The sequence below is a fragment of the Macaca mulatta genome, chromosome 7 (genome assembly GCF_049350105.2).
Source record: "Macaca mulatta isolate MMU2019108-1 chromosome 7, T2T-MMU8v2.0, whole genome shotgun sequence".
Classification (NCBI taxonomy): domain Eukaryota; kingdom Metazoa; phylum Chordata; class Mammalia; order Primates; family Cercopithecidae; genus Macaca; species Macaca mulatta.
In genome coordinates this window covers 131,510,184-131,533,396 of record NC_133412.1, presented here as the reverse complement: position 1 = coordinate 131,533,396, position 23,213 = coordinate 131,510,184, and the positions used below count along the sequence as shown (strand labels likewise).

Below are 23,213 nucleotides of genomic sequence, written 5' to 3'. Positions count from 1 at the left end.
AGGTTTCACAGATATCAAAAGGATACAGGAATATTACAAACAACCCCTCCTGGGTTCAAGCAATTCTGCTTTCGCCTCCTGAGTAGCTGGGATTACAGGCACACGCTACCACGCCCAGCTAATTTTTTTGAATTTTTAGTAGAGATGGGGTTTCACCGTGTTGGCCAGGCTAGTCTTGAACTCCTGACCTCAGATTATCCACCCACCTCAGCCTCCCAAAGTGCTGGGATTACAGGCGTGAGCCACAGCACCTGGCGTGATTGAAGAATTCTATTTTCTGGCTTCCAATTCTCTGATTCCTCTGTCCCCTCCATTCTCCTATTGATTTTATTCATTTAGTTTATTTTGGTTATTGTATTTTTCACTTCTTAAACTTTCCATTTGGGTCTTGATATTTCTATTTCTTTGCTGAGACCTTCTATTTTTTCATTTGTTTCAAGCGTGTTCATAATTGCTCACTGAAGTATTGACAAGGTCCTGTTTAAAAATCTTTGTCAGATAATCCTAACACATGTTCCTCAATGTTGAGCATCTGCGGATTGTCTTTTTTTAATTCAGTTTGAGATCTTCCTAGTTCTTGGTATGATGAGTGATTTTTTAATATATTGCAGCCTGGACATCTTGCATATCATGTTATGAGGCTCTAGATTTTATTTAATCCTTTTATCTGGCTCCTTTTGACAATGCTTTATGAGGGGAAGTGGTGGGAGGTACCACTTCATTACTGCCAGATGGAAGTAGAAATTCATGTTCCTCACTCTGACACTTGAGGGGAGGGGCAGGGAGTTTCTTGTTACTGCTGGGTAGAGTGGGCATTCTGGCTCCTCACCAGGCTTCCATTTTCATTACTCTCCCCATGTGGCCTCCACTGACATTAGTAGGGCATGTGGCCTAATTGTCATGAGGCAGTAATGCAAGTCCTGAATGTCAAGTAGGCCTCCTTTGATACCACTCCAGAGTAGATGGAGATGGGCACCTCATTACTGCCAACTTGGGCGGAAACCAGGCTCCCTGTGTGGTTTCCACTGACACTCACTGGGGAGTGGGGAGGCTTTTCAGTGCGTACAAAGGAAATCACATTTTTTTAAATGTCAGTAGTTATCGTGATTTTTTTTTTTTTTTTGAGACAGAGTCTCACTATGTGGCGCAGGCTGGAGTGCAGTGCTGCAATCTCGGCTCACTACAACCTCCACCCAAGGGCTCAAGCAGTTCTCCTGCCTCAGCCTCCTGAGTAGCTGGGATTACAGGCATGAGCCACCACGCCCGGCTAATTTTTGTATTTTTAGTAGAGATGGGGTTTCACTATGCTGTCTAGGCTTGTCTCCAACTCTTGACCTCAGGTGATCCACCTGCCCCAGCCTCCCAAAGTGCTGGGATTACAAGCGTGAGCCTAGTTACTGTGATTTTATAGGACAAGGAAAAAAAAGGAGGGAAGAATAAATGCAAAAAGGAGGCTAGTATAGGTATGATTGAGACTGGTGGAATGGAATTACTGTTGATTGTATGTGTTAATCAAAAGCTGAATGTTAATTTTTTTCATGATGGTGGCATACACTTTGTCCTAAACTTGAATTTACTACTAGTTTCAACAAAGCTTCATAAAAATTTTATGTGTTTCACAGACTTTAATAATTGATAAGCTAATAAAGATTTGCACATCCAGTTTATCATTTTTGTCTTGGTTATCAGAAAACTCTGAACTAAATAAAATGTGTAGCATTTATGTTAGTCTATAGTGTACATGATTCGTGTTTTCCTTTTACATGCTGTTTAATTTCTATTTTAAACAGCTTTATTTTATACAAATATTTTGTTTTGTTTTTGTTTTTGTTTTTGAGACGGAGTCTCGCTCTGTCGCCCAGGCTGGAGTGCAGTGGCGCGATCCCGGCTCACTGCAAGCTCCGCCTCCTGGGTTTACGCCATTCTCCTGCCTCAGCCTCCTGAGTAGCTGGGACTACAGGCGCCCGCCACCGCGCCCGGCTAATTTTTTGTATTTTTAGTAGAGACGGGGTTTCACCGTGGTCTCGATCTCCTGACCTTGTGATCCGCCCGCCTCGGCCTCCCAAAGTGCTGGGATTACAGGCGTGAGCCACCGCGCCCGGCCTTTTTTTTTTTTTTTAAGACGGAGTCTAGTTCTGTTGCCCAGGCTGGAGTGCAGTGGTGCGGTCTCAGCTCACTGCAAGCTCTGCCTCCCGGGTTCATGCCATTCTACTGCCTCAGCCTCCCAAGTAGCTGGGACTACAGGCGCCCGCCACCACTCCCAGCTAATTTTTTGTATTTTTAGTAAAGATGGGGTTTCACTGTGTTAGCCAGGATGGTCTCAATCTCCTGACCTTGATCTGCCTGCCTCAGCCTCCCAAAGTGCTGGGATTATAGGCGTGAGCCACCACGTCCAGCCTGTACAAATCTTTTATATGAAACGCTCAACCTTTTTAGAACTAGCCAGGATATAGTAAATAAATAATGTGATACACATTCTTACATCTAGATTAACTGAACCTAAGTCCTACATTTAGGATATGTGAAAATCTCAGTAATTCAGAAAGGCTTTTTTACTTACTTGTCTTCTCTTCCCTGTTGCCGCTAGGTTAGATTATAATTAGAAGTTTCTGATTAGTCTCTGTGATTGCCCTTTCTGAACTATAGAATGTGTAGTAGAATGTATAATTCCTATAACTGTCTTTTAAAACTCTGAATATCTTTCATGAGGGTTGTCTATTTCTAAGCAAATGGTGTTTGTTAACTGGTGTTTGTTAACTATTAATAGAACGTTTGTATTTATATTGTAAAAGGATCATTAGTAGTAAGGGTCAGAGTTAAATTAGCAACTAATTTTAAGTGTATTTGGAGTGGCTCAGATACGTGAATCCACTTTTTCAACTATAGATTTTATTAAACCTAAATATAGGCCAAGTATTTGTGATGAAAATTTAGCATTCAAATTGAGATGTGGTATAAGTGTAAAATGCTCACCAAAATCAAAGACTTACTGCAAGGAAAGGAATGTAAAATGTCTTATTAATACTTTTTATGTTGATTGCATGTTGAAATGTGAAAATTTTTGATATTTTTGATATATTCGATTAAGTATAATAGTAAAAAATTTAAAATAAGCAAATTGGTGACTAGTGGAATAGTTAAGTAATTTTATGAAAACAGCAAAAATCTCGATTTGCTTTATTTTTCTTTATTATTATTATTATTATTATTACTATTTGAGATGGAGTCCTACTTTATCACCCAGGCTCTATTGCAGTGGCGTGATCTCGGCTCACTGTAACCTCAACATTCTGAGTTCAAGTGATTCTCCTGCCTCAGCTTCCCGAGTAGCTGGGACCACAGGCATATGCCATCACGTCTGGCCAATTTTTGTATTTTTAGTAGAGCTAGGGTTTCACTGTGTTGGCCAGGCTGGTTTTGAACTCCTGATCTCAAGTGATCCACTCGCCTCGGCCTCCCAAAGTGCTGGGATTACAGGCGTGAGCCACCACTCCCAGCTTTTTTTATTGTTTTTTTTAAGCCCAAACCTCACCATCTTGGTTTCCTTTATAATCCTCCTAGGAATGGGGCTTTAAACAAGTAGCTTAGCAAGGTAGCAGAGCAAACTATCTTAAAATTGGAGATTTCGAGAGACAGGGCCTTTGAGTCCCAAACTAGCATTAGAAAATATAATTCTCTGGCCGGGCGCAGTGGCTCACGCCTGTAATCCCAGCACTTTGGGAAGCCGAGGTGGGCGGATCACGAGGTTAAGAGATCGACACCATCCTGGCCAACATGGGTGAAACCCCATCTCTACTAAAAATACAAAAATTAGCTGGATGTGGTGGTGTGCACCTGTAGTCCCAGCTACTTGGGAGGCTGAGGCAGGAGAATTGCTTGAACCCGGAGGTGGAGGTTGCAGTGAGCCGAGATCATGCCACTGTGCTCCAGCCTGGTGACAGAGTGAGACTCTGTCTCAAAAAAAAAAAATCTAATTCTCAACTGTAAGGTTCTATGGTCATTAATGATCTGAGAAATTGGGGGTGCCATACAGTTACATACACAGATTTATAAAATATGAGCAGTGATTCCCTAACTTCAGTTAGACTAAAAACATCTGTTTATAGATTGACAAACTTTTTTTTGAATTTTTAAATTAGGTGACTAATAAAGGTACCAGAAGAATATGGCTGCACAAATACCAGAATCTGATCAGATAAAACAGGTAAGGTATTCTTAATAAGGGGAAAATATTTTGCAAAAAAATGTAAGATGCTATTAATGCCACTGTGTCAGGTTGGGTGCAGTGGCTCACATCTGTAATCCCAGCACGTTGGGAGGCCCCAATGGGTGGATCACTTGAAGTCAGGCAAGACCAGCCTGGCCAACGTGGTGAAACTCCCATCTCCTAAAAATACAAAAATTAGCTGGGCGTGCTGGCACACACCTCTAGTCGCAGCATACTTGGGAGGCTGAGGCACGGGAATTGCTTGACCCAGGAGGCAGACGCTGCAGTGAGCCGAGATTGCGCCATTGCACTCCAGCCTGGGCAACAGAGCAAGACTCCATCTCAAAAAAACAAAAACAAAAACATGTCAGTCAGTGATTTCACAAAACAATTGTTTCTATTTCATTTCCAGAATGGATATTAAATGTTATAAAGTGTGTGTATTTTTCTTCTTCTTTTCTTTTTTTTTTTGGTTTTTTTTTTTTTTTTTTTTTGAGACAGTCCTGCTCTGTCGGCCAGGCTGGAGTGCAGTGGCACAATCTTGGCTCATGGCAACCTCCATCTCCTGAGCCCAAGCAATTCTCCTGCCTTAGCCTCCCGAGTAGCTGGGATTACAGGCATATGCCACCACGCCCAGCTAATTTTTGTATTTTTATTAGAGACGGGGTTTCACCATGTTGGCCAGGCTGGTCTCAAACTCCTGACCTCAGGTAATCTGCCCACCTCAGCCTCCCAAAGTGCTGAGATTACAGGCATGAGCCACCGCGCCCAGGCAAGCATATGTATTTTTCATTTGACTGATAATCAAGAAAAAATTAAATATTCAACTAGAAAATAAAACTGTTCTGTAGATCATATTGTACCCATTTAAGTAGCATAACTATGATTTCAAGTGTTATAGTATATTTTGTCTAAATATAAAATACTAGTAATTGAAGCTTCAAAGCCTCTTTGTTTTAAAAACCAAATAGTAAAGAACATTCTGGTTTGTTTGTAGTTTAAGGAATTTCTGGGGACCTACAATAAACTTACAGAGACCTGCTTTTTGGACTGTGTTAAAGACTTCACAACAAGAGAAGTAAAACCTGAAGAGGTATGAAAAGTGTTACTCACTGAAATTCTCCAGGCCTGTCATAAACACTCTAAGTAGCATTTCACTTGTTCCTACTTATTACAGGAATTTAGACTACCTTTTATGTTCCATTGCTTAGAAGAACTGAAGCAGCCACTGAACCACGGCATTGAGTTTAACAGTGCCAAATTTAATATGATAGTTACATTGTACCAAGTCAGACCATTTTAGAGAAGATGGCTGCAGCTGCTGAGTTACTGTTTCACAACAAAGATTCTTACTAATTAGCTTTCAGTCAAGATGGCCTACCTAGAGAAACTTGGCACAGCCTTTCTGTATGGCCCTGGGAATTCTGGTTGGCTTTGGAAAAAGCAAAGCTTGACTTTGATGGCTCATATTGAAAACCTAATCCTATTAGAAGTCTTAACTTTTTTTTCTAAGACAGGGTCTTGCTCTGTCACCCAGGCTGGAGTGCAATGGCATAATCATAGCTCCCTGTAACTTTGAACTCCCAGCACTTTGGGAGGCCAAGGCAGGTGGATCACTTGAACCCAGGAGTTCGAAACCAGCCTCAGCAACATGGTGAAACGCTGTCTTTACAAAAAATACAAAAAAAAAAAAAAAAAAATTAGCTGGACATGTTGGCACATGCCTGTGGTCCCAGCTACTCGGGAGCTGAGGTGAGAGGGTCACCTGAGCCTGGGAGGCAGAGGCTGCAGTGAGCTGTGATTGCACCACTGCACTCTAGCCTGGGCGACAGAGCAAGACCCTGTCAACAAAAACAAAAACAAAAAAACCAGTCCTCGTCTCTACTAAAAAATAAAATGAAATACTAGCTAGGCATGGTGGTGTGTGCCTGTGGTCTCAGCTACTCCAGGGACTAAGGTAGGAGGATAACTTAAGCCCAGGAGGTTGAGGCCGCAGTAAGCCACAGCACTCCACCCTGGGCAACAGAGAGAGAACCTGTCTCAAAAAAATAAATAGGCCAGGCACAGTGGCTCATGCCTGTAATCCCAGCACTTTGGGAGGCCGAGACGGGCGGATCACGAGGTCAGGAGATCGAGACCATCCTGGCTAATACAGTGAAACCCCGTCCCTACTAAAAATACAAAAAATTAGCCAGGCATGGTGGCAGGCACCTGTAGTCCCAGCTACTTGGGAGGCTGAGGCAGGAGAATGGTCTGAACCCAGGAGGCAGAGCTTGCAGTGAGCCGAGATCACGCTGCTGCACTCCAGCCTGGGTGACAGAGCGAGACTCCATCTCAAAAAATAAATTAATTAATTAAATAAATAAAAAGTAAAAGGTCGAGAATTAAGAATGTTGTTTCTCATTAAAAAGGAACAAACTTACTACTGGGTCTACATTTTAACAATCGAAACAAGAGGACAGGAATGTGGGCTTTCACTTAATACACTTGCAGAAAATCTAGTCCAGAAGCTTCTTGAAAGCAGAGATTTACCATTGCTCTTAGTGACTACAAACTGGCAGGCATTCGGTATATATTAATGCTTGTAAGTGGATGAAAGTATCAATTAAAAGCTATGGTCAGTTGCTGCCAATTAATACTATTTAATTCTCAGATATAGAAAAGCAAACTACACACTGTTCTTTTGGAATACATGCATTTTTAAAAATTCATATTTTTGTGTTGCCTCTTGGATCTTCCCTTTTCATTCCTAGACCACCTGTTCAGAACATTGCTTACAGAAATATTTAAAAATGACACAAAGAATATCCATGAGATTTCAGGAATATCATATTCAGCAGAATGAAGCCCTGGCAGCCAAAGCAGGACTCCTTGGCCAACCACGATAGAGAAGTCCTGATGGATGAACTTTTGATGAAAGATTGCCAACAGCTGCTTTATTGGAAATGAGGACTCATCTGATAGAATCCCCTGAAAGCAGTAGCCACAATGTTAAACCATCTGTCATGACTTTGGCAAATGGAAACCACTGGAGAAACAAAATTGCTATTTACCAGGAATAATCAAACTAGAAGGTCTTATTGTTCAATGAAATAATAAGATGCAACATTTGTTGAGGCCTTATGATTCAGCAACTTGGTCACTTGATTAGAAAAATAAACCATTGTTTCTTCAATTGTGACTGTTAATTTTAAAGCAACTTATGTGTTCAATCATGTATGAGATAGACAAATTTTTATTACTAAAAGTAAAATAAATGGAAATATCACTGAGTAGTTGTTTATACTGTATGGTACCATAGTATTCTCACTGGACTGTGGATACGTTGAAATGTTTTTCAATCAGGATCATCCTCCAAGCATTCCTGTTCATTCACGTCTGCCTCAAATTGCTGGTGAATACATAAAACAGTTACTTGCTAATCATTTCAATGCACGGTCCTTTTCTTGCCTCCCTTGTGTCAGGGTGGGCATTATTCCTTTTTTTTTTTTTTTTGAGATGGAGTTTTGCTTTCGTCACCCAGGATGGAGTGCAATGGTGCGATCTTGGCTTACTGCAACCTCCACCTCCCAGGTTCAAGCAATTCTCCTGCCTCAGCCTCCCAAGTAACTGGGATTACAGGTGTGTGCCACCATGCCTGGCTAATTTTTGTATTTTTAGTAGAGATGGGGTTTCACCATGTTGGTCAGGCTGGTGTCAAACTCCTGACCTCCAGTGATCCGCCCACCTCAGCCTCCCAAAGTGCTAGGATTACAGGCATGAGCCACTGTGCCCGGCCACATATTCTTATCTTACCTACATTTTCATATATCTTCAGGAAACCATCCCATCTGCCCTAGTTTGGGAATGTTTAAGAGTTGAATGTTACACTGTAATGGAGTTCATGTTTGTGTTTTTTTCAAAAGCTGACAGTTAAATATGATAGATTCCAAGGCTTGCCAATGATAAAAAGTGAACCAAAGTAATGTCTTATGGCTAATGAATCCTGAAATGAATCCAAGCATTTGCAGGAAATTCTAGTTGATGCATATGTATACCAAGTAGTTTAGTAAAATGCAAGTGGACTAAAACTTACTAATCAACTGGCTTATGAATGGATTTCATTCGATACCATTTTAAACCTATATTTAAGAGAATGCTAATTAGCCTGTATGTTTAAATTTACCAAAGCGATTTTTATGTTTTGTATGTTAATGGAAGTAGAAGTATTGTTCTGCTTTAAAACTGAAGTGTTGAAATACAGATAATACTCAAGAAAATATACAATTTATTATAATCAAAGGAACCTGAAAGAACAGGCTTGCTTCATGTTAAAGCAGCCAAAAAGTCAGAGATTTCACTTATTTAAGATTCTGGGCAATTCACACACATACTTTGATATTTCTGTGTAGTCAAGCATAACATAGCTATTTACTGTGTACATTTCACAAAGATAATTAAATATGTGCTCACCTGGCAAATAAGGGGAATTTTGTGCAACAGCATCTCAAATACCTTGGGAGGGAGTGTGTGTTTGAAAACCTTCAGAAGTTCCTGTGGTTGCCCACACACTAAAAGGGCATTGCTGAGGTGTCGAACCCCCATTCTATGCTCTCCTGAAACAGAATGACAAGTTTTGAGCAAAATTTTAAAGTTCTTTAAAACAGACATTCTACAAATCCAAGAAAGCAACAAGCATTAAAAATTAAACAGACATTCTACAAATCCAAGAAAGCAACAAGCATTAAAAATTAAAAGCATATCCAACTAAAGACTACTTAGACAAGTCTTGTGAAGAGTACAGTACAAATATGAGGGAAGACGTTGAGTTTCTTAGTGGTGAAGCTGCAATATTAATAATTTTGAGCCAAATTACAGCAAGTATACTCTTACTGTTTAGAAGTGCACTTTTGCATTGGAAATGCTCGTGTTCTATAATTCGGGTATGGAGGGAAGAGGATACTGAGGTTTTTTGTAAGCAGTTGCCTGCTTTTATTAATATCTGAAGGTTATCTTTACATGTGTGATTGATAAAATAGGATAGATTAAACATGTTCCAGCTAAATAGAACTTAAAAAAAAAAAGATTTCACTATCAAAGAGTTGAAACAAGATTTAGCGTAACATGAATTACATACCCCAAGGAAAAAAATGAGAGATTTATGAACTCTGATTTTTTTTTTTTTTTTTGAGACTGAGTCTGGCTCTGTCGCCCAGGCTGGAGTGCAGTGGCCGGATCTCAGCTCACTGCAAGCTCCGCCTCCCAGGTTTACGCCATTCTCCTGCCTCAGCCTCCGGAGTAGCTGGGACCACAGGCGCCCGCCACCTCGCCCGGCTAGTTTTTTGTATTTTTTAGTAGAGACGGGGTTTCACCATGTTAGCCAGGATGGTCTCGATCTCCTGACCTTGTGATCCGCCCGTCTCAGCCTCCCAAAGTGCTGGGATTACAGGCTTGAGCCACCGCGCCCGGCTATGAACTCTGATTTTTAAGCACAGTTTTAAAATGAGTTTTAGGATAACTGGCTTTGAAGTAACAAAGAATGAAAATATGTGAAGAGTGAAAATCATAGCATTTCTGTTTAAGTTAGAACATGGAATGACTTTAGTCTCCCTTGTTTTACTTTAAGGAAACTGAGGCAAAGATCAGTGAAATGATGTATAGTTTCAATGCTGATTAATGTCAGCATTAGGAATATAATCTAATTTTTTGACCCTTGAGACTAGAGTACTGCCTCTCTTCAGGTATTCGGTAATCACAGGAGTTGAAATCTTGACATACTTAATATAACTAGGTAGAAAATAAAATATGGCCCTAAAAGTAAGTATAATAATAGATTTTTATTAGCTGAAACTAGTTTTCCATTTATTGGTTGAAATACATGGTCATATGAAGAGAAGAGTGCATGACAGAAAAAAATGCTTTCCAAAGATTCATATTAAGCTTAAACTAAAAAACAACAGGGATATGTCCTGACTTAAATACATTAATTTTACATTTTCAACATAAGATATAATAGTGCCTGTTCTCAAGATTGGTGGTGCTAACAATACAAAACAATCAATTTGGTCAAATAATTTAACCAACCAATAAATTAAATCATACCAGCTCCTCAGAAATTTCAATCAAAATTATTGGCCCTATGGTCTCATACAGACATAGCCACCATTGAGATGGCTACAGAACTATATTTTACCTGACAGCAAAATGATGAAAATTGTGGGTGATGGCAAATGAGAGTGGAGAAAGTTAAGAAGACTGCAGAAAACTGGGTGAAAAATTGCCACATTGGCCGGGCGCGGTGGCTCAAGCCTGTAATCCCAGCACTTTGGGAGGCCGAGACGGGCGGATCACGAGGTCAGGAGATCGAGACCATCCTGGCTAACACGGTGAAACCCCGTCTCTACTAAAAAAATACAAAAAATTAGCCGGGCGCGGTGGCGGGCGCCTGTAGTCCCAGCTACTCGGGAGGCTGAGGCAGGAGAATGGCGTGAACCCGGGAGGCGGAGCTTGCAGTGAGCTGAGATCCGGCCACTGCACTCCAGCCTGGGCGACAGAGCGAGACTCCGTCTCAAAAAAAAAAAAAAAAAAAAAAGAAAAATTGCCACATTGGATAGAATACTGTACTGGTTGGTTCTCAATGTTTTAGAAACCTAGGGAGATTTTAAAAAAAATGTTGACATCTGGGTTCCAGCCCCATAGATTCTGATTTAATTGGTTTGGGGTTTGATGAAGAATTAAAGAATAAGCAGCCAAGACCGAGAACTGCAGTGTATGTAAAATATGGAAGTATAAAACTTCTGTAAAGAGCTATTAGGGGGCTGGGCGCGACGGCTCACGCCTGTAATCCCAACACTTTGGGAGGCTGAGGAGGGCGGATCACTTGCCGCCAGTTCGAGACCGGCCTGGCCAACATGGCAAAACCCAGTCTCTACCAAAAATGGAAAAATTAGCCAGGCATGGTGGCACACACTTATATAATCCCAGCTACTTGGGAGGCTGAGACATGAGAATTGCTTGAACCCAGAAGGCTGAGCCAAGATCACACCACTGCACTCCAGCTTGGGTGACAGAGTGAGACACTGTCCCCCCAAAATAAAAAAGCTATTAAATAGCAGTTAAAAATTTAAAAACCCAAGTTTGCAACATGTGTTCAGATCACTTCTAAATCTAATTGAACATTACATCATAGCTCTTAAGCATAAAGTGAATAGGAATAAAATGTGATAAAATATGTTATCTTTTTTCTTTTGACTTGTAATTCAGAACTTTCTTTCCCACAATTTGAGGGCCCTTGTTTACAAAAAAGAATATAAAATTATGAGTACAAAATTACTAGGGGTGGCTGGGCACGGTGGCTCATGCTTGTAATCCCAGCACTTTGGGAGGCCAAGGCAGTTAGATCACTTGAGGTCAGGAGTTTGAGACCAGCCTGACCCACATGGTGAAACCCTGTGTCTACTAAGAATACAAAATTAGCTGGGTGTGGTGGTGTATTCCTATAATCCCAGCGACTTGGGAGGCTGAGGCAGGAGAATCGCTTGAACCTGAAAGGCAGAGGTTGCAATGGGCTGAGATTGCGCCATTGCATTCCAGCTTGGGCAACAAGAGTGAAACTCCATCTCAAAAGAAAAAAAAAAAATTGCTAGGGGGCCTTAGAGGCCTATGCATATAAAGGTCTTTAGACATAAGCTTCACTGGTTTATGTAAAGTCACTTCTGTTTATATCATTTAAGTCAGTTCTAACTGTACATTTTGTCATCAATATTTAGCAGGTATTTTTAGTCCATTTCAAAAATTACTCCATCTAAAAGCAAAAATCATTAATATTTAGCAGGTATTTTTAATCTATTTTAAAAATTACTCCATCTGAAAGCAAAGATCAATACTAAATAAAATACTAAAATACAAATTATAGTGATTAATGTGCAATGATTTTGAATGCCTGCAACTTTTTCATTTCTCAAAACCTTTATAATGGTTTTAAGACACTGAATAAAAATCTTGGCAATTGCTGTGAGTTGCCTAGGATTTTGACTTCCTCTTTGTTTTTATAAATCCTGGAGGAGGCTGCTTACAGATTGAAAAACAAAACCTTTTGGAAAAAAAAAAAAACAGAGGCAAAAACAGGTACAGGCACTGTGATATGCAAGGGAGTTTGCAACACTTAAAAAATATATATACATTGTACTGATGGGTTTTGTAATGCTGATTTATCCAGCAACATCAGTTACTTCTTAAATTAAGAAGCCTCAAGACAAATTTTCCTTTCCAGGGTTTAACACCAGAATAAGGACATTATGATTATAGTATTTATACAATAATAATATTATCTACCATCATTTTGCCTAACAATATTATGAAGTTTTCTCAAATCCATCTGGAATTAGGTAGGAATAAATTATAACTCAAAATATGACCATTAAGTGTAAGATAGCCCCGACAGGCATCACTCCATTAAACACAGTAAAAGAATGGACATTCATAGGGAATTTATTTATCAACAAAGCAAATAAGTATTAAGAATATTCTAAGAAAGCAGGAACATTTTTATAAAGCAGTTAGAATTTTTAAAAGTTGTTTTGTTTGTTTTCTTGAGACAGAGTCTCTGTCTCCCAGGCTGGAGTATAGTGGCAAGATGATGGCTCACTGCAACCTCAAACTCCTGGGCTCAAGTGATCCTCTCACCTCAGCCTCCTGAGTAGCTGGGACTACAGGCACATGCCATGGTACCCAACCAATTTTTGAAGTTTTTTGTAGAGACAGGGTCTTGCTTTGTTGCCCAGGCTGTTCTCAAACTGTTGGCCTTAAGCAATCCTCTTGCCTTGGCCTCCCAAAGTGTTGGGATTACCGGTATGAGCCACCACACCTGGCAAAAAGTTTTTATTCTTAACATTTAGTCACTTGGAAAACTCACTGACTTAGAATTTTATATAACCATAAATGAGGTATTTTTGTATTTGGCTTTGCTACTCTGCCCACTTCCAAGTCTGCAACTTGAACACTAAACTCTAACATAATGCAAGAGTACAGTGTGATGAAGTGAACATGCTGGGATAGTTTTTCTTTAGTGAGGGAAGTTGGCTAACACATCCAGCTAGTTATACAAATACTAATCAATAAATATTTCTTAAGAATAAACTGTCGTAAGTAACTCACAAAAGAACATTTACATTCTTACCTCTAGATAAACAAAGTTCTCCCATCCGTACCTCTTGCAAGAAAAGTTCTTGCAATTTTTTATTCTTCGCTGGATCCCACAACTAAAATATTCATAAAATATTTAACAATGAGTAATGAATGTAAGGTATATGGTTACTGATCAAATTATTTTTTATTTAGAAAGGACATCTTGGGCTGGATGCGGTGGCTCACGCCTATAATCCCAGCACTATGGGAGGCCAAGGCGGGTGGATCACCTGGGGTCGGGAGTTCGAGAACAGCCTGACCAACATGGAGAAACCCCGTCTCTACTGAAAATACAAAATTAGCAGTCGTAGTGGCGCAGGCAGGAGAATCGCTTGAACCTGGGAGGCGGAGGTTGCAATTGGCTGAGATCACACCGTTGCACTCTAGCCTGGACAACAAGAGTGAAACTCTGTCACAAAAAAAAAGGAAGAAAAAAAAAATGACATCTTGAACCTAGTCTCTAAATCTAAAGTTATGACAAATGTAGTTGTTCTTTATAATATTTAAACCAATTTTCTAAAATGGGATTATTTTAAGTGATTTAAAAAAACATGACATATTTGTTAAGTTGAGATGCTTATAATAAGTAACTCTCATCCCATATTTTACCCACCCACATATAGCAGAAATCCTACTGTAATTAATATAACAAAGGTAGTTTTGCATGTTGCAAAATTATTTTCTTGCCCGGGATATTAACAGTGCCTGTTGATTTGGTTGCAATGATTTCTCTGGCTTACAAGGTCATTTTGGTCTTTTTAGTAGTGAAACCTGTTCATGCAACAGTAATTCTCTATTAGGGGAAACAAGAAACTATGCTAAGCCTTCTGTACTCACACCCTCAAAAGGAAAGGGACAAAGGACCTGGTGGGGGGTTGGCAGGGGAGTGAGTGTTCAGAAGGATGCTTTGGTTTACTGCGGTTGGTTCATGAAGGCTACCATGGCCACAAGATGGCATCATCATTGGTACTACATCTAGGGCTAGTCTTTCAAGGTACACTGAGCAAACCCTAGCCCGAAATATCAACTCCACTGCCATTTACTTCAGCTCCAGTGTTTCAAATCTGTAAGGTTTTTGTTTTTGTTTTCCCCCAAGAATTTTCTTTTTAAAATGCAATGTGCCTGGAAAGGGGTCACCTTTTTTTTTTTTTTGAGACAGAGTCTTACTCTCTTGCCCAGGCTGGAGTGTAGTGGCGCAATCTCGGCTCACCGCAAGCTCCACCTCCCGGGGTCAGGCCATTCTCCTCCCACAGCCTCCCAAGTAGCTGGGACTATAGGCACCCACCACCACGCCCAGCTAATTTTTGTATTTTTAGTAGAGACAGGGTTTCACCTTGTTAGCCAGGATGGTCTTGATCTCCTGACCTTGTAATCTGCCCGCCTCAACCTCCCAAAGTCCTGGGATTACAGGCATGAGCCACCGCGCCCAGCCAGGGGTCATCTTTTAAGCTTGTATCATCAAATATACTAATAATCAGTAACATCAGAGGTTTTACTCAATAGATGTTTAGTGAGGACTGGCAAGGGCAGGACACTCCAGGAAAAGCTGGAAGGAATTGGAGACCAAGAACCCTGTGCCCATCCCCAAGGACTCACAGTCTAATAAAGGGAAAGGGATCATGTAGGTACAACAAGAAGTCCAATGTCCTCTGGGGCTCAAAGTACAGAGACATTACATCTAGTTGGAGAATTGTCAAAGGCTTCTCAGAAAAGATAGTGTTTGAGATGTGGAGAGGTTCAGTGAAAGTTTGATGAGGAAAGTATAAGCAACGCAAAATTGCAGGGAACATACCAAGTGAACTTAATTAGCTGGATTATGGTAGGGTAAATGTTTGTTTGCTGGAGTACAGTGGCACAATCTCGGCTCACTACCACCTCCGCCTCCCGGGTTCAAGTGATTCTCCTGCCTCAGCCTCCTGAGTAGTTGGGATTATAGGTACACACCACCACGCCCAGCTAATTTTTGTATTTTTAGTAGAGATGGGGTTTTACCATGTTGGCAGGCTGGTCTCGAACTCCTGACCTCGTGATCCACCCGCCTTGGCCTCTCAAACTGCTGGAATTACCTGCGTGAGCCACTGTGCTGGCCATGATAGGGTAAATGTAGCAACAATATAACCATTATTGAAGGCCAGCTATAAACTAGGAACTTTACATATATTATTTCCAATCCCTAGGAAAATAAGGCAGTCAATTGGAATAGGCACCCATCGAAGGCATAGCACCAAGCTGAGGCTGGTTTTGTTTTTTGTTTTTGTTTTTGTTGTTTTTGAGATGGAGTTTCACTCTGTTGCCCAGGCTGGAGTACAGTGGCATGATCCTGGCTCACTGCAACTTTTGGCTTACTGCAACCTCTGCCTCCCAGGTTCAGGCGATTCCCTTGTCTCAGCCTCCCGGGTAGCTGGGACTATAGGCATGTGCCACCATGCCCGACAATTTTGTATTTTTAGTAGAGATGGGGTTTCACCATGTTGGCCAGACTGGTCTTGAACTTCTAACCTCAGGTGATCAGACCACCTCGGCCTTGCAAAGTGCTGGGATTACAGGTGTGAGCCACTGCGCCCAGCAAAGCTGGTCTTTAATCTGCGGAGTAGGGAGCTACTGCAAGGAATTACATACTCAGAGCTGCCATTTAGAAGAAATTTACTCTAACAGCATAAGAATAGAGGCAGGGCGACAAGTTAGGAAACTATTCAATAACCTGGGTAAAAGGTAATAAAAGCCTTTAGTCGCAGGGAAGCAATAGAAATAGACAAGTGGGATGGATATATATATATATATATATATATATATATATATATATATGTAATAGAGCATTTGAAAATAAGAATTGGTCATTGTTTATGATGGATGAAGCTGACAGTTAAACAAGATGAATCAGGGTCATAGCAGGGAGGCTAGTGACACCAGGAGCATCATAAGGAAACAGGAGTAGGTGCAGTGGCAAGGGGGGAGATGATGAACTTACTTCTGGACACACTAAGGTGAGGTGCCAATAGAACGTCTAGATGACAGAGTCTGGTAGACAGATGAAACTTGGGACACCAGGTCTAGAGTAGCACATTTGAAATCACTTTTGGAGAAGGCAAGGATCTTCTAGGGAGAGGGGGAAGGGTACAGAACCCAAGGCCCATGTTTCACAAAGCATCACCTGAAGGAGCTGTTAAAACTGCAGTTTCTTGGGCTCCACCCAGACCTACTGAATCAATCTCTGGGAGTAGGGCCCAGGAATTTGCATTTTTAAACAAGCTCTTCAGGTGATTCTTATGGATCCTAAAGTCTGACAGTCACTGTGCCAGTAAGAATTCCCCGGGCTACTGGATCAGAATTGCTGGGATCAGGGTCAAATAATCCATATTTTAACAAATGCTCCAGGTAAATCTAATGCAGCAATGGACCATACTTTGGGAAAGTCCTGGGAAGAAGAGGAAGAAAGACCTTAGAAAAGGTGAGAAGAGATGACTTTCTCTGCTTTGGTTTATTCATCTGTAAAATGAGAATAGAGGCCAGGCACAGTGGCTCCCTCCTGTAATCCCAACACTTCAGGATGCCAAGGTGAGCAGACTGCCTGAGCTCAGGAGTTCAAGACCGGCTTGGGCAATGTTGTGAAACCCGTCACTGTACAAGTACAAAAACTAGCTGGACATGGTGTGCACCTGTAGTCCCAGCTATTTAGGAGACTGAGGTAGGAGAATCACCTAAACCCAAAAGGGTTGAGGCTGCAGTGAGCTGTGATCATGCCACTGTACTCCAGCCTGGGCAACAGAGTGAGACTCCGTGTCAAAAAAAAAAAAAAAAAATTAGAATAGAGTTGTGACAATTACATGAAAGAACATTTGAAAAATCCTGCTTGTGCTGCTTCCTCACTTGAAATAATTTATTTCCTATATGGGAAATAATATAATATTAACAATTTATTATTAATAATTATTGATTTATATCAATAAATTATAGTATGACTTAGTTATGGCTTAATATGAATATAATTAAATTATATTATAATTAAAATATGATATTAATATAAATCATTCATTATTTCCCATATGAACTGTCATTGACTGATTTTCCTGTCTTCAACTTCCTTTCTCCACACTAGAACCAGAATTGTCTTATTTAAAAAATAAAACCAAAATAATTGTGTCTTTTCTCTGAAATAAAGTCACCATCATTAGTTATCCACCACAACAGAAAAATGTCCTGACTTTTCAGTTTGGCATGCAAAGTCCTCCACAATAAGACACTAAAGTGACCCTCAGCTATCTCTCTGGCCATAACACTCCTTGAATACTACAATTTCATGTTCTTTGCCTCTGCACAAGGTATTTCCCTCTGCCTACAATGAATAACAATATTCAACAAACATTTGCTGGGCACCTACCGCACTAGACTCCGTTCTAGGCACTGGAAACAATGGAGAGTAAAAACAAAGTCTGCCCTCACAGAGTTTAGTGTAATAAACAGAAAGCATTAATTAAATAATTACATAAATGTGCAAGTGAAACCATGGACAATGAAGAGGGACATGCAGCTGTAACAGGCTCTGTCCCAATCAAGTCAGGGAAGGCATCTCCACTCCCATGTCCAGCTCTTTGGACACTCCCTACCCAGCTAACTATGTCAAATGGGCTTTTATTCTCTACTGTGATTCCATTTTGAAACCCCAGAAGTGTCTTTGACTCTGCCTCTCCATTACCCTTTACTCAGTCGGCATGAACTGTATTCTTCCCAGTTACCACTAACACCACCATAGTTTAGGATTTTTATTACCTCTCATCTAAATCGCTGCAATAGCTTGTTTTCTCTTCTTGTCCATTAAGTACACTCCTGCCTGATCAATCTAAGAATGGTTATCTTCTGCCTTTCTTTCCTTCTTTTTAAAAAATTCCTGCTTAGAAATCTTCAGTAATTCCTCCATTGAATCTCAATTCCTTAACCTGGCCTTCAAAGCAAGCCTTCCTTAATTCAATCCCTACTTTCGCTTTCCAACCTTACCACCCACTATTCCTCAGTATGACTCCTTTGCCAAACTGGTTTACTGAATGTGCTTGGCAGATGCTCCACTTTGCATCTTTATGCACATGCTGTTCCCTCCATCCTGTGTCCTCTCCCCTGAAACCAAGCTACAAATTCATCATCCTTCCAGGCTCAGTTCAATGTCACTTCCGCTACAAAGTCTTCTCCGGAAAAACTGCATGTTTCAAAAATGGCTACCGCAATATTCCCGGTCACACAAGTGCTTTCAGAACCTTGCCATCCCTGTTGAGAGGCAGAATCTATTTCTTCTCCCTTTAAATTGAGGAGGCTTCAATGTTGCCAGAAGTGGTACCATCTGCTCTCCCACATGAGCACATGTTCTAGTTCACATGCATGTGCGTGCTCTCTATACACACACACACACACACACATATATGTGTTTGCTTGCCCCTTGGGACACAGCCCACCACACAAATGAATCTCAGATCACACAGACACGTGTAGGTGCTCTGGCTAACAATCTCAGCGAAGTAAACATCCAGAATCCACTGCGGACTGCTTGTGGCCAGGAGTTCGAGATCAGCCTGGGCAACACAGGAACACCCTTGTGTCTTTTTTTATAGGTAGCATCTTGCTCTGTCGCCCAGGCTGCAACTGTCGCCTCCTGGACTCAAGCAATTCTCCTGCCTCAGTCTCCCGAGTAGGTGAGATACAGGCACACACCACCACTCCCGGTTAATTTTTGTATTTTTAGTAGAGACAGGCTTTCACCATGTTGGCCAGGCTGGTCTCGCACTCCTGACCTCATGTGATATGCCCGCCTCGCCTCCCAAAGTGCTGGGACTACAGGCGTGCACCACCGCGCCCGGCCCGTCTCTTAAAAACAAAAAAGTGACTAATCAAATTCTGCTGCAGACTTAGAAAACATGAAGATGCCTTCTGCTTCCGAGCTACAAGAAAGGCCCTGCGGGAGAACAATCTAGAAGTTACTGCCAGGTGACCGTGGCCAGTCTGGGTTTCTAAGTGTCCTGCGCGGCTCTGAAAGGGCAAAAGCCTCCTCTTCCTTCTTCCAATTAAAAGAAGTGCCTGTTGTACAATGTTTTGCTTTACAGCTGCCCTTTTACAACTCCAACTTCTCCCTCCTTCCTTCCCTCCCTTTTGTGAGAGGAGAGTGACTGAGCCTGAGGCGGTGCTTGGGGCGCGAGGGCAGGCCTGTTCCCTGGCGCGGGAGGCGGGCGGCGGGCGGCTGAGGGAACTACTTGCTGCCGAGCCCGCCAGGAGCCAAGAAACCCGCCAGGAGCCAAGAAACCCAGCGAGCCCGGACCTGCGTCTACTGAGCTACCTGCGTGGATCGAAAGCACTGCACCTGCGTGCCCCGCTCCTCAGGCTTTTGAGGCTTGGCTCTTCTTTCTGCGAACACAACACAGCACGTGCTGGCTGGGAGGCGTGGGCCCAGTGGTCCTGCCCGCCCGGGAGCCGCGGGCCCCTCGGCAGAAGCTGCGGCACTCACGGCCCGGCCTCTCACAGGGGGGCCCTCCCGGCCGGCAGCCCGCCCGCGCTGCCCGACCCGGCCGCGCCTCCGCCTCGGTCCCACTCACTATCCCGCAGGCGGCGCTTGAAGGCGGGGTCCCCGCGCCGCTTCCGGTCGAGGTAAACACAGTAGCCTAGGAAGGCGAAGGCGCCACAGACCGCCGCGGCCGCCAAGAGGCCGAGGAGGGAGCGGACGGAGGGCATCCGGCCGCGGGCGTCCCACAAGCGGAGCGTTGGGCGCGGGCCGGCCGGCAGGGGGCGTCGGCGCGGCGGCCCATCCGGCCTCGCGGCCTCCTGCGCACTCAGCGGCGCGTTGACGCCTCGCACCCAGGCTTGTGGACTGGTGAGGAAGCCCAGCGTTCGGGAGGATGTGTGCGGGAGCCTGCGCAGCCACCGAGTAGCAGAGCTCTGTTCCAGCCTACGTCTGTCGCACTCCAAATTCTGAACCCTTTCTCCAAACATGCCTCTGCCCCTGTGTCTACAACACCAATTTGGGCAAAGCACAGTATGCCGCGAATCTGCTTTACTGGGAGCCGGTGGTCGTTTAGGCCTCTGTTCCCTCACCTGCAAAATTAAGTTGACTCTAAGGTCAACTTTGGTCACCTCCTAGTTCACATTGTTTAATACCAGCCCGTACTCCCCAACCTATGTTTAGTTTTATAAGAAACTGAAGGCCGGGCGCGGTGGCTTATGCCTGTAAACCCAGCACTTTGGGAGGCTGAGGTGGGCGGATGACGAGGTCAGGAGGTCACGAGGTTGACCATCGTGGCTAACGCGCGGTGAAACCCCGTCTCCACTAAAAATACGAAAAACTAGCCGGGCGTGGTGGTGGGCACCTGCAGTCCCAGCTACTCGGGAGGCTGAGGCAGGAGAATCGCGTGAACGCGGGAGGCAGAGCTTGTAGTGAGCACAGATCCCACCAGTGCACTCCAGCCTGGGCGACACAGCGAGACTCCATCTCAAAAAAAAAAGAAAGAAAAGAAGAGAGAAAAGAAAAGAAAGACTGAAGACAGTAACACTGTCTTCCAAAGTGGCTGTAGCATTTTTGCATTCCTACCAGCAATGAGAGTTCCCGTTGCTCCACATCTTCCCCAGCATTTGGTATTGTCAGTGTTTTAGTTTTTTGCATTCTAATAGGTGTGTAGTAGTATCTCAGGGTTTTCATTTGCAGTTCTCAAATGACATATACATATGATATTGAACATTGTTTCCTATGCTTTTTTGCCATTTGTATATCTTCTTGGGTGAGATGCCTGTTGAGATCTTTTGCCAATTTTTAAATCAGGTTTGTTTTCTTAGTGTTGTGTTTTAAGCTTTGTATATTTTGGATAACAATCCTTTATCAGGTATGTCTTTTACGAATATTTTTTCCCAGTTTGTGGTTTGTCTTCTCATTCTCTTGATGAACATGTTTTTTTAATGTGCATAATTGCCATCCATATATCTTCTTAGTTGAAGTATATGTTCACATCCTTGGTCTATTTTTTAGAAATTGCATTTTTTCCCTGTTTTGATAGTTCTTTATATATTCTGAAGTCCTTATGTGATGTGTAATATGCAAATAGTTTCTCCCAGTCTGTTTCTTGTGTTTTTATTGTTTTAACAGTGTCTTTTAAAGTACCAAAGTTTTACATTTTGGTGAAGTCCAGTTTATCAATTTGTTACTTTATGCTTTTGATGTTGTATCCAGTAATCTTTGCCTAACCCAGTTAGGCAAAAGGTCCCAAATATTTTCTCCTATTTTCTTTTAGACACGTTATAGTTTTAGGTTTTCTGATCCATGTTGTGATCTATTTAAGTTTGTGATCCACTTTGTTTTCATATATCTTGCAAGGTAGGGATCCAAATTAATTTTTTTGCATATGAATGTCCAACTGTTTCCCCTCCCTCCCTCAATTTTTTTTGCATATGTATGTACAACTGTTTCCCTCCCTCCCTCCCTCCCTCCTTCCCTCCCTCCTTCCCTCTCTCCCTTCCTTCCTTCCTTCCCTCCCTCCCTCCCTCCTTCCTTTCTTCCCTCCCTCCCTCCCTCCCTCTTTCTCTCTTTTTCTTTTTGAGGCGGAGTCTCGCTCTGTTGCACATGCTGGAGTGCAATGGCCTGATCTCAGCTTGCTGCAACCTCAGCCTCCCAGGTTCAAGCGATTCTCCTGCCTCAGCCTCCTGAGTAGCTGGGGTAACAGGTGCCCACTACAATGCCCGGCTAATATTTGTGGTTTTTTTAGTAGAGACAGGGTTTCACCATGTCGGCCAGGCTGGTTTCTAACTCCTGACCTCAAGTGATCCACCTGCCTTGGGCTCCCAAAGTGTTAGGATTACAGGCGTGAGCCACTGCGCCCGCCCTGTACCATTTCCTTAAAAGGCTGACTTATCTTTACCATATTGCCTGGGCACCTTTGTCAAAAATCACTTATCCATATATATGAGAGCTTATTTTTGGCTATTCGGTTCTATTGCTATATTTGTCCATCTTATTCCAGTACCACCCTGTTGTTGATTACTATAGCTTGATGATAATTATTGAAATTAGGTAATGCTAGGCTTTCAACTTAGTTCTTATTCAAAGTTCTTTTCGGCTCCTCTAGGTCCTTTGTATTTCCAAAAGAATTTTATAATTAGCTTGTCAATTTCTACAAGATGCCTGCTGGTATTTTTATTGGCATTGCACTGAATTTGAGGAGCAAAGAATCTCAACAATACTAAGTTTTATGATCCATGAACAAGGTATAGTCCCTCATAAAGACTGTCTTTGTCTCAGCAATATCTTGCAGTTTTCAATATAGAGGTCTTTCCCATCCTGTCAGATTTATCCCAATATATTTCATATTTTTATGGTACTGTAAATGGTATTTTAAAATTTCCAATTATTCACTCTTTATTGCTAGTGCATAGAAATCCAATTGATTTCTGTATATTAAACTTGCATCCCACAATCTTGCTAAACTCGCCAGATACCTATATGGTTTCTTTTTCTTACCTGAATGCTCTGGCTAGAACTCCTAGTACAATGTTGAATGGAAGTGGTGAGAGGCCAGGCGTAGTGGCTCATGCCTGTCATCTCAGCACTTTGGGAGGTCAAGATGGGAGGATTTCTTGGGCATAGGAGTTCAAACCCAGCCTGGGCAACATAGTGGGACCCTATAACTATAAAAACTACAAAAATTAGCCAGGCATGGTGGCGCGGGCCTGTACTCACAGGTACTTGGGAGGCTGAGGCGGATGGATGGCATCAGCTCAGGAGATGGAGGCTGCAGTGAGCTGTGATCCAACAGCTGCACTACAGCCTGGGTAACAGAGTCAGACCCTGTCTCAGGGAAAGAAAAAAAGCAAAAAAAAAAAA

At 42.3% G+C, this 23,213-nt stretch overlaps 2 protein-coding genes across 9 annotated transcripts in view; one reads left to right on the top strand and one right to left on the bottom strand.

Moving 5' to 3' along the window:
• Positions 1 to 16,963, top strand: part of TIMM9 (translocase of inner mitochondrial membrane 9) — a 22,943-nt gene extending 5,980 nt beyond the window's left edge. For 4 of the 7 annotated variants that reach the window (XM_015143795.3, XM_077941068.1, XM_015143793.3 and 1 more), the window contains 3 exons: positions 4,140 to 4,204; positions 5,205 to 5,300; positions 6,961 to 8,667. In XM_015143795.3, coding sequence (XP_014999281.1) covers positions 4,166 to 4,204; positions 5,205 to 5,300; positions 6,961 to 7,095 — 270 coding nt within the window. In that variant the 5' untranslated portion in view covers positions 4,140 to 4,165 and the 3' untranslated portion in view covers positions 7,096 to 8,667. Of the gene's footprint in view, positions 1 to 4,139; positions 4,205 to 5,204; positions 5,301 to 6,960; positions 8,668 to 16,747 lie in introns of those variants that run through there. The other 3 variants (XM_028851575.2, XR_013396276.1, XR_013396275.1) reach the window with 3 other exon arrangements.
• The window catches only part of TOMM20L (translocase of outer mitochondrial membrane 20 like), a 25,541-nt gene extending 2,328 nt beyond the window's left edge, over positions 1 to 23,213 (bottom strand). The window contains exons 1-5 of one of the 2 annotated variants that reach the window (XM_015143791.3): positions 19,945 to 23,213; positions 19,713 to 19,756; positions 13,365 to 13,446; positions 8,660 to 8,802; positions 6,833 to 7,598 (exon numbers count right to left, since the gene is read on the bottom strand). In XM_015143791.3, the coding sequence (XP_014999277.3) occupies positions 7,545 to 7,598; positions 8,660 to 8,802; positions 13,365 to 13,446; positions 19,713 to 19,756; positions 19,945 to 20,338 (717 nt within the window). In that variant the 5' untranslated portion in view covers positions 20,339 to 23,213 and the 3' untranslated portion in view covers positions 6,833 to 7,544. Of the gene's footprint in view, positions 1 to 6,832; positions 7,599 to 8,659; positions 8,803 to 13,364; positions 13,447 to 19,712; positions 19,757 to 19,944 lie in introns of those variants that run through there. The other variant, XM_028851573.2, reaches the window with a different exon arrangement.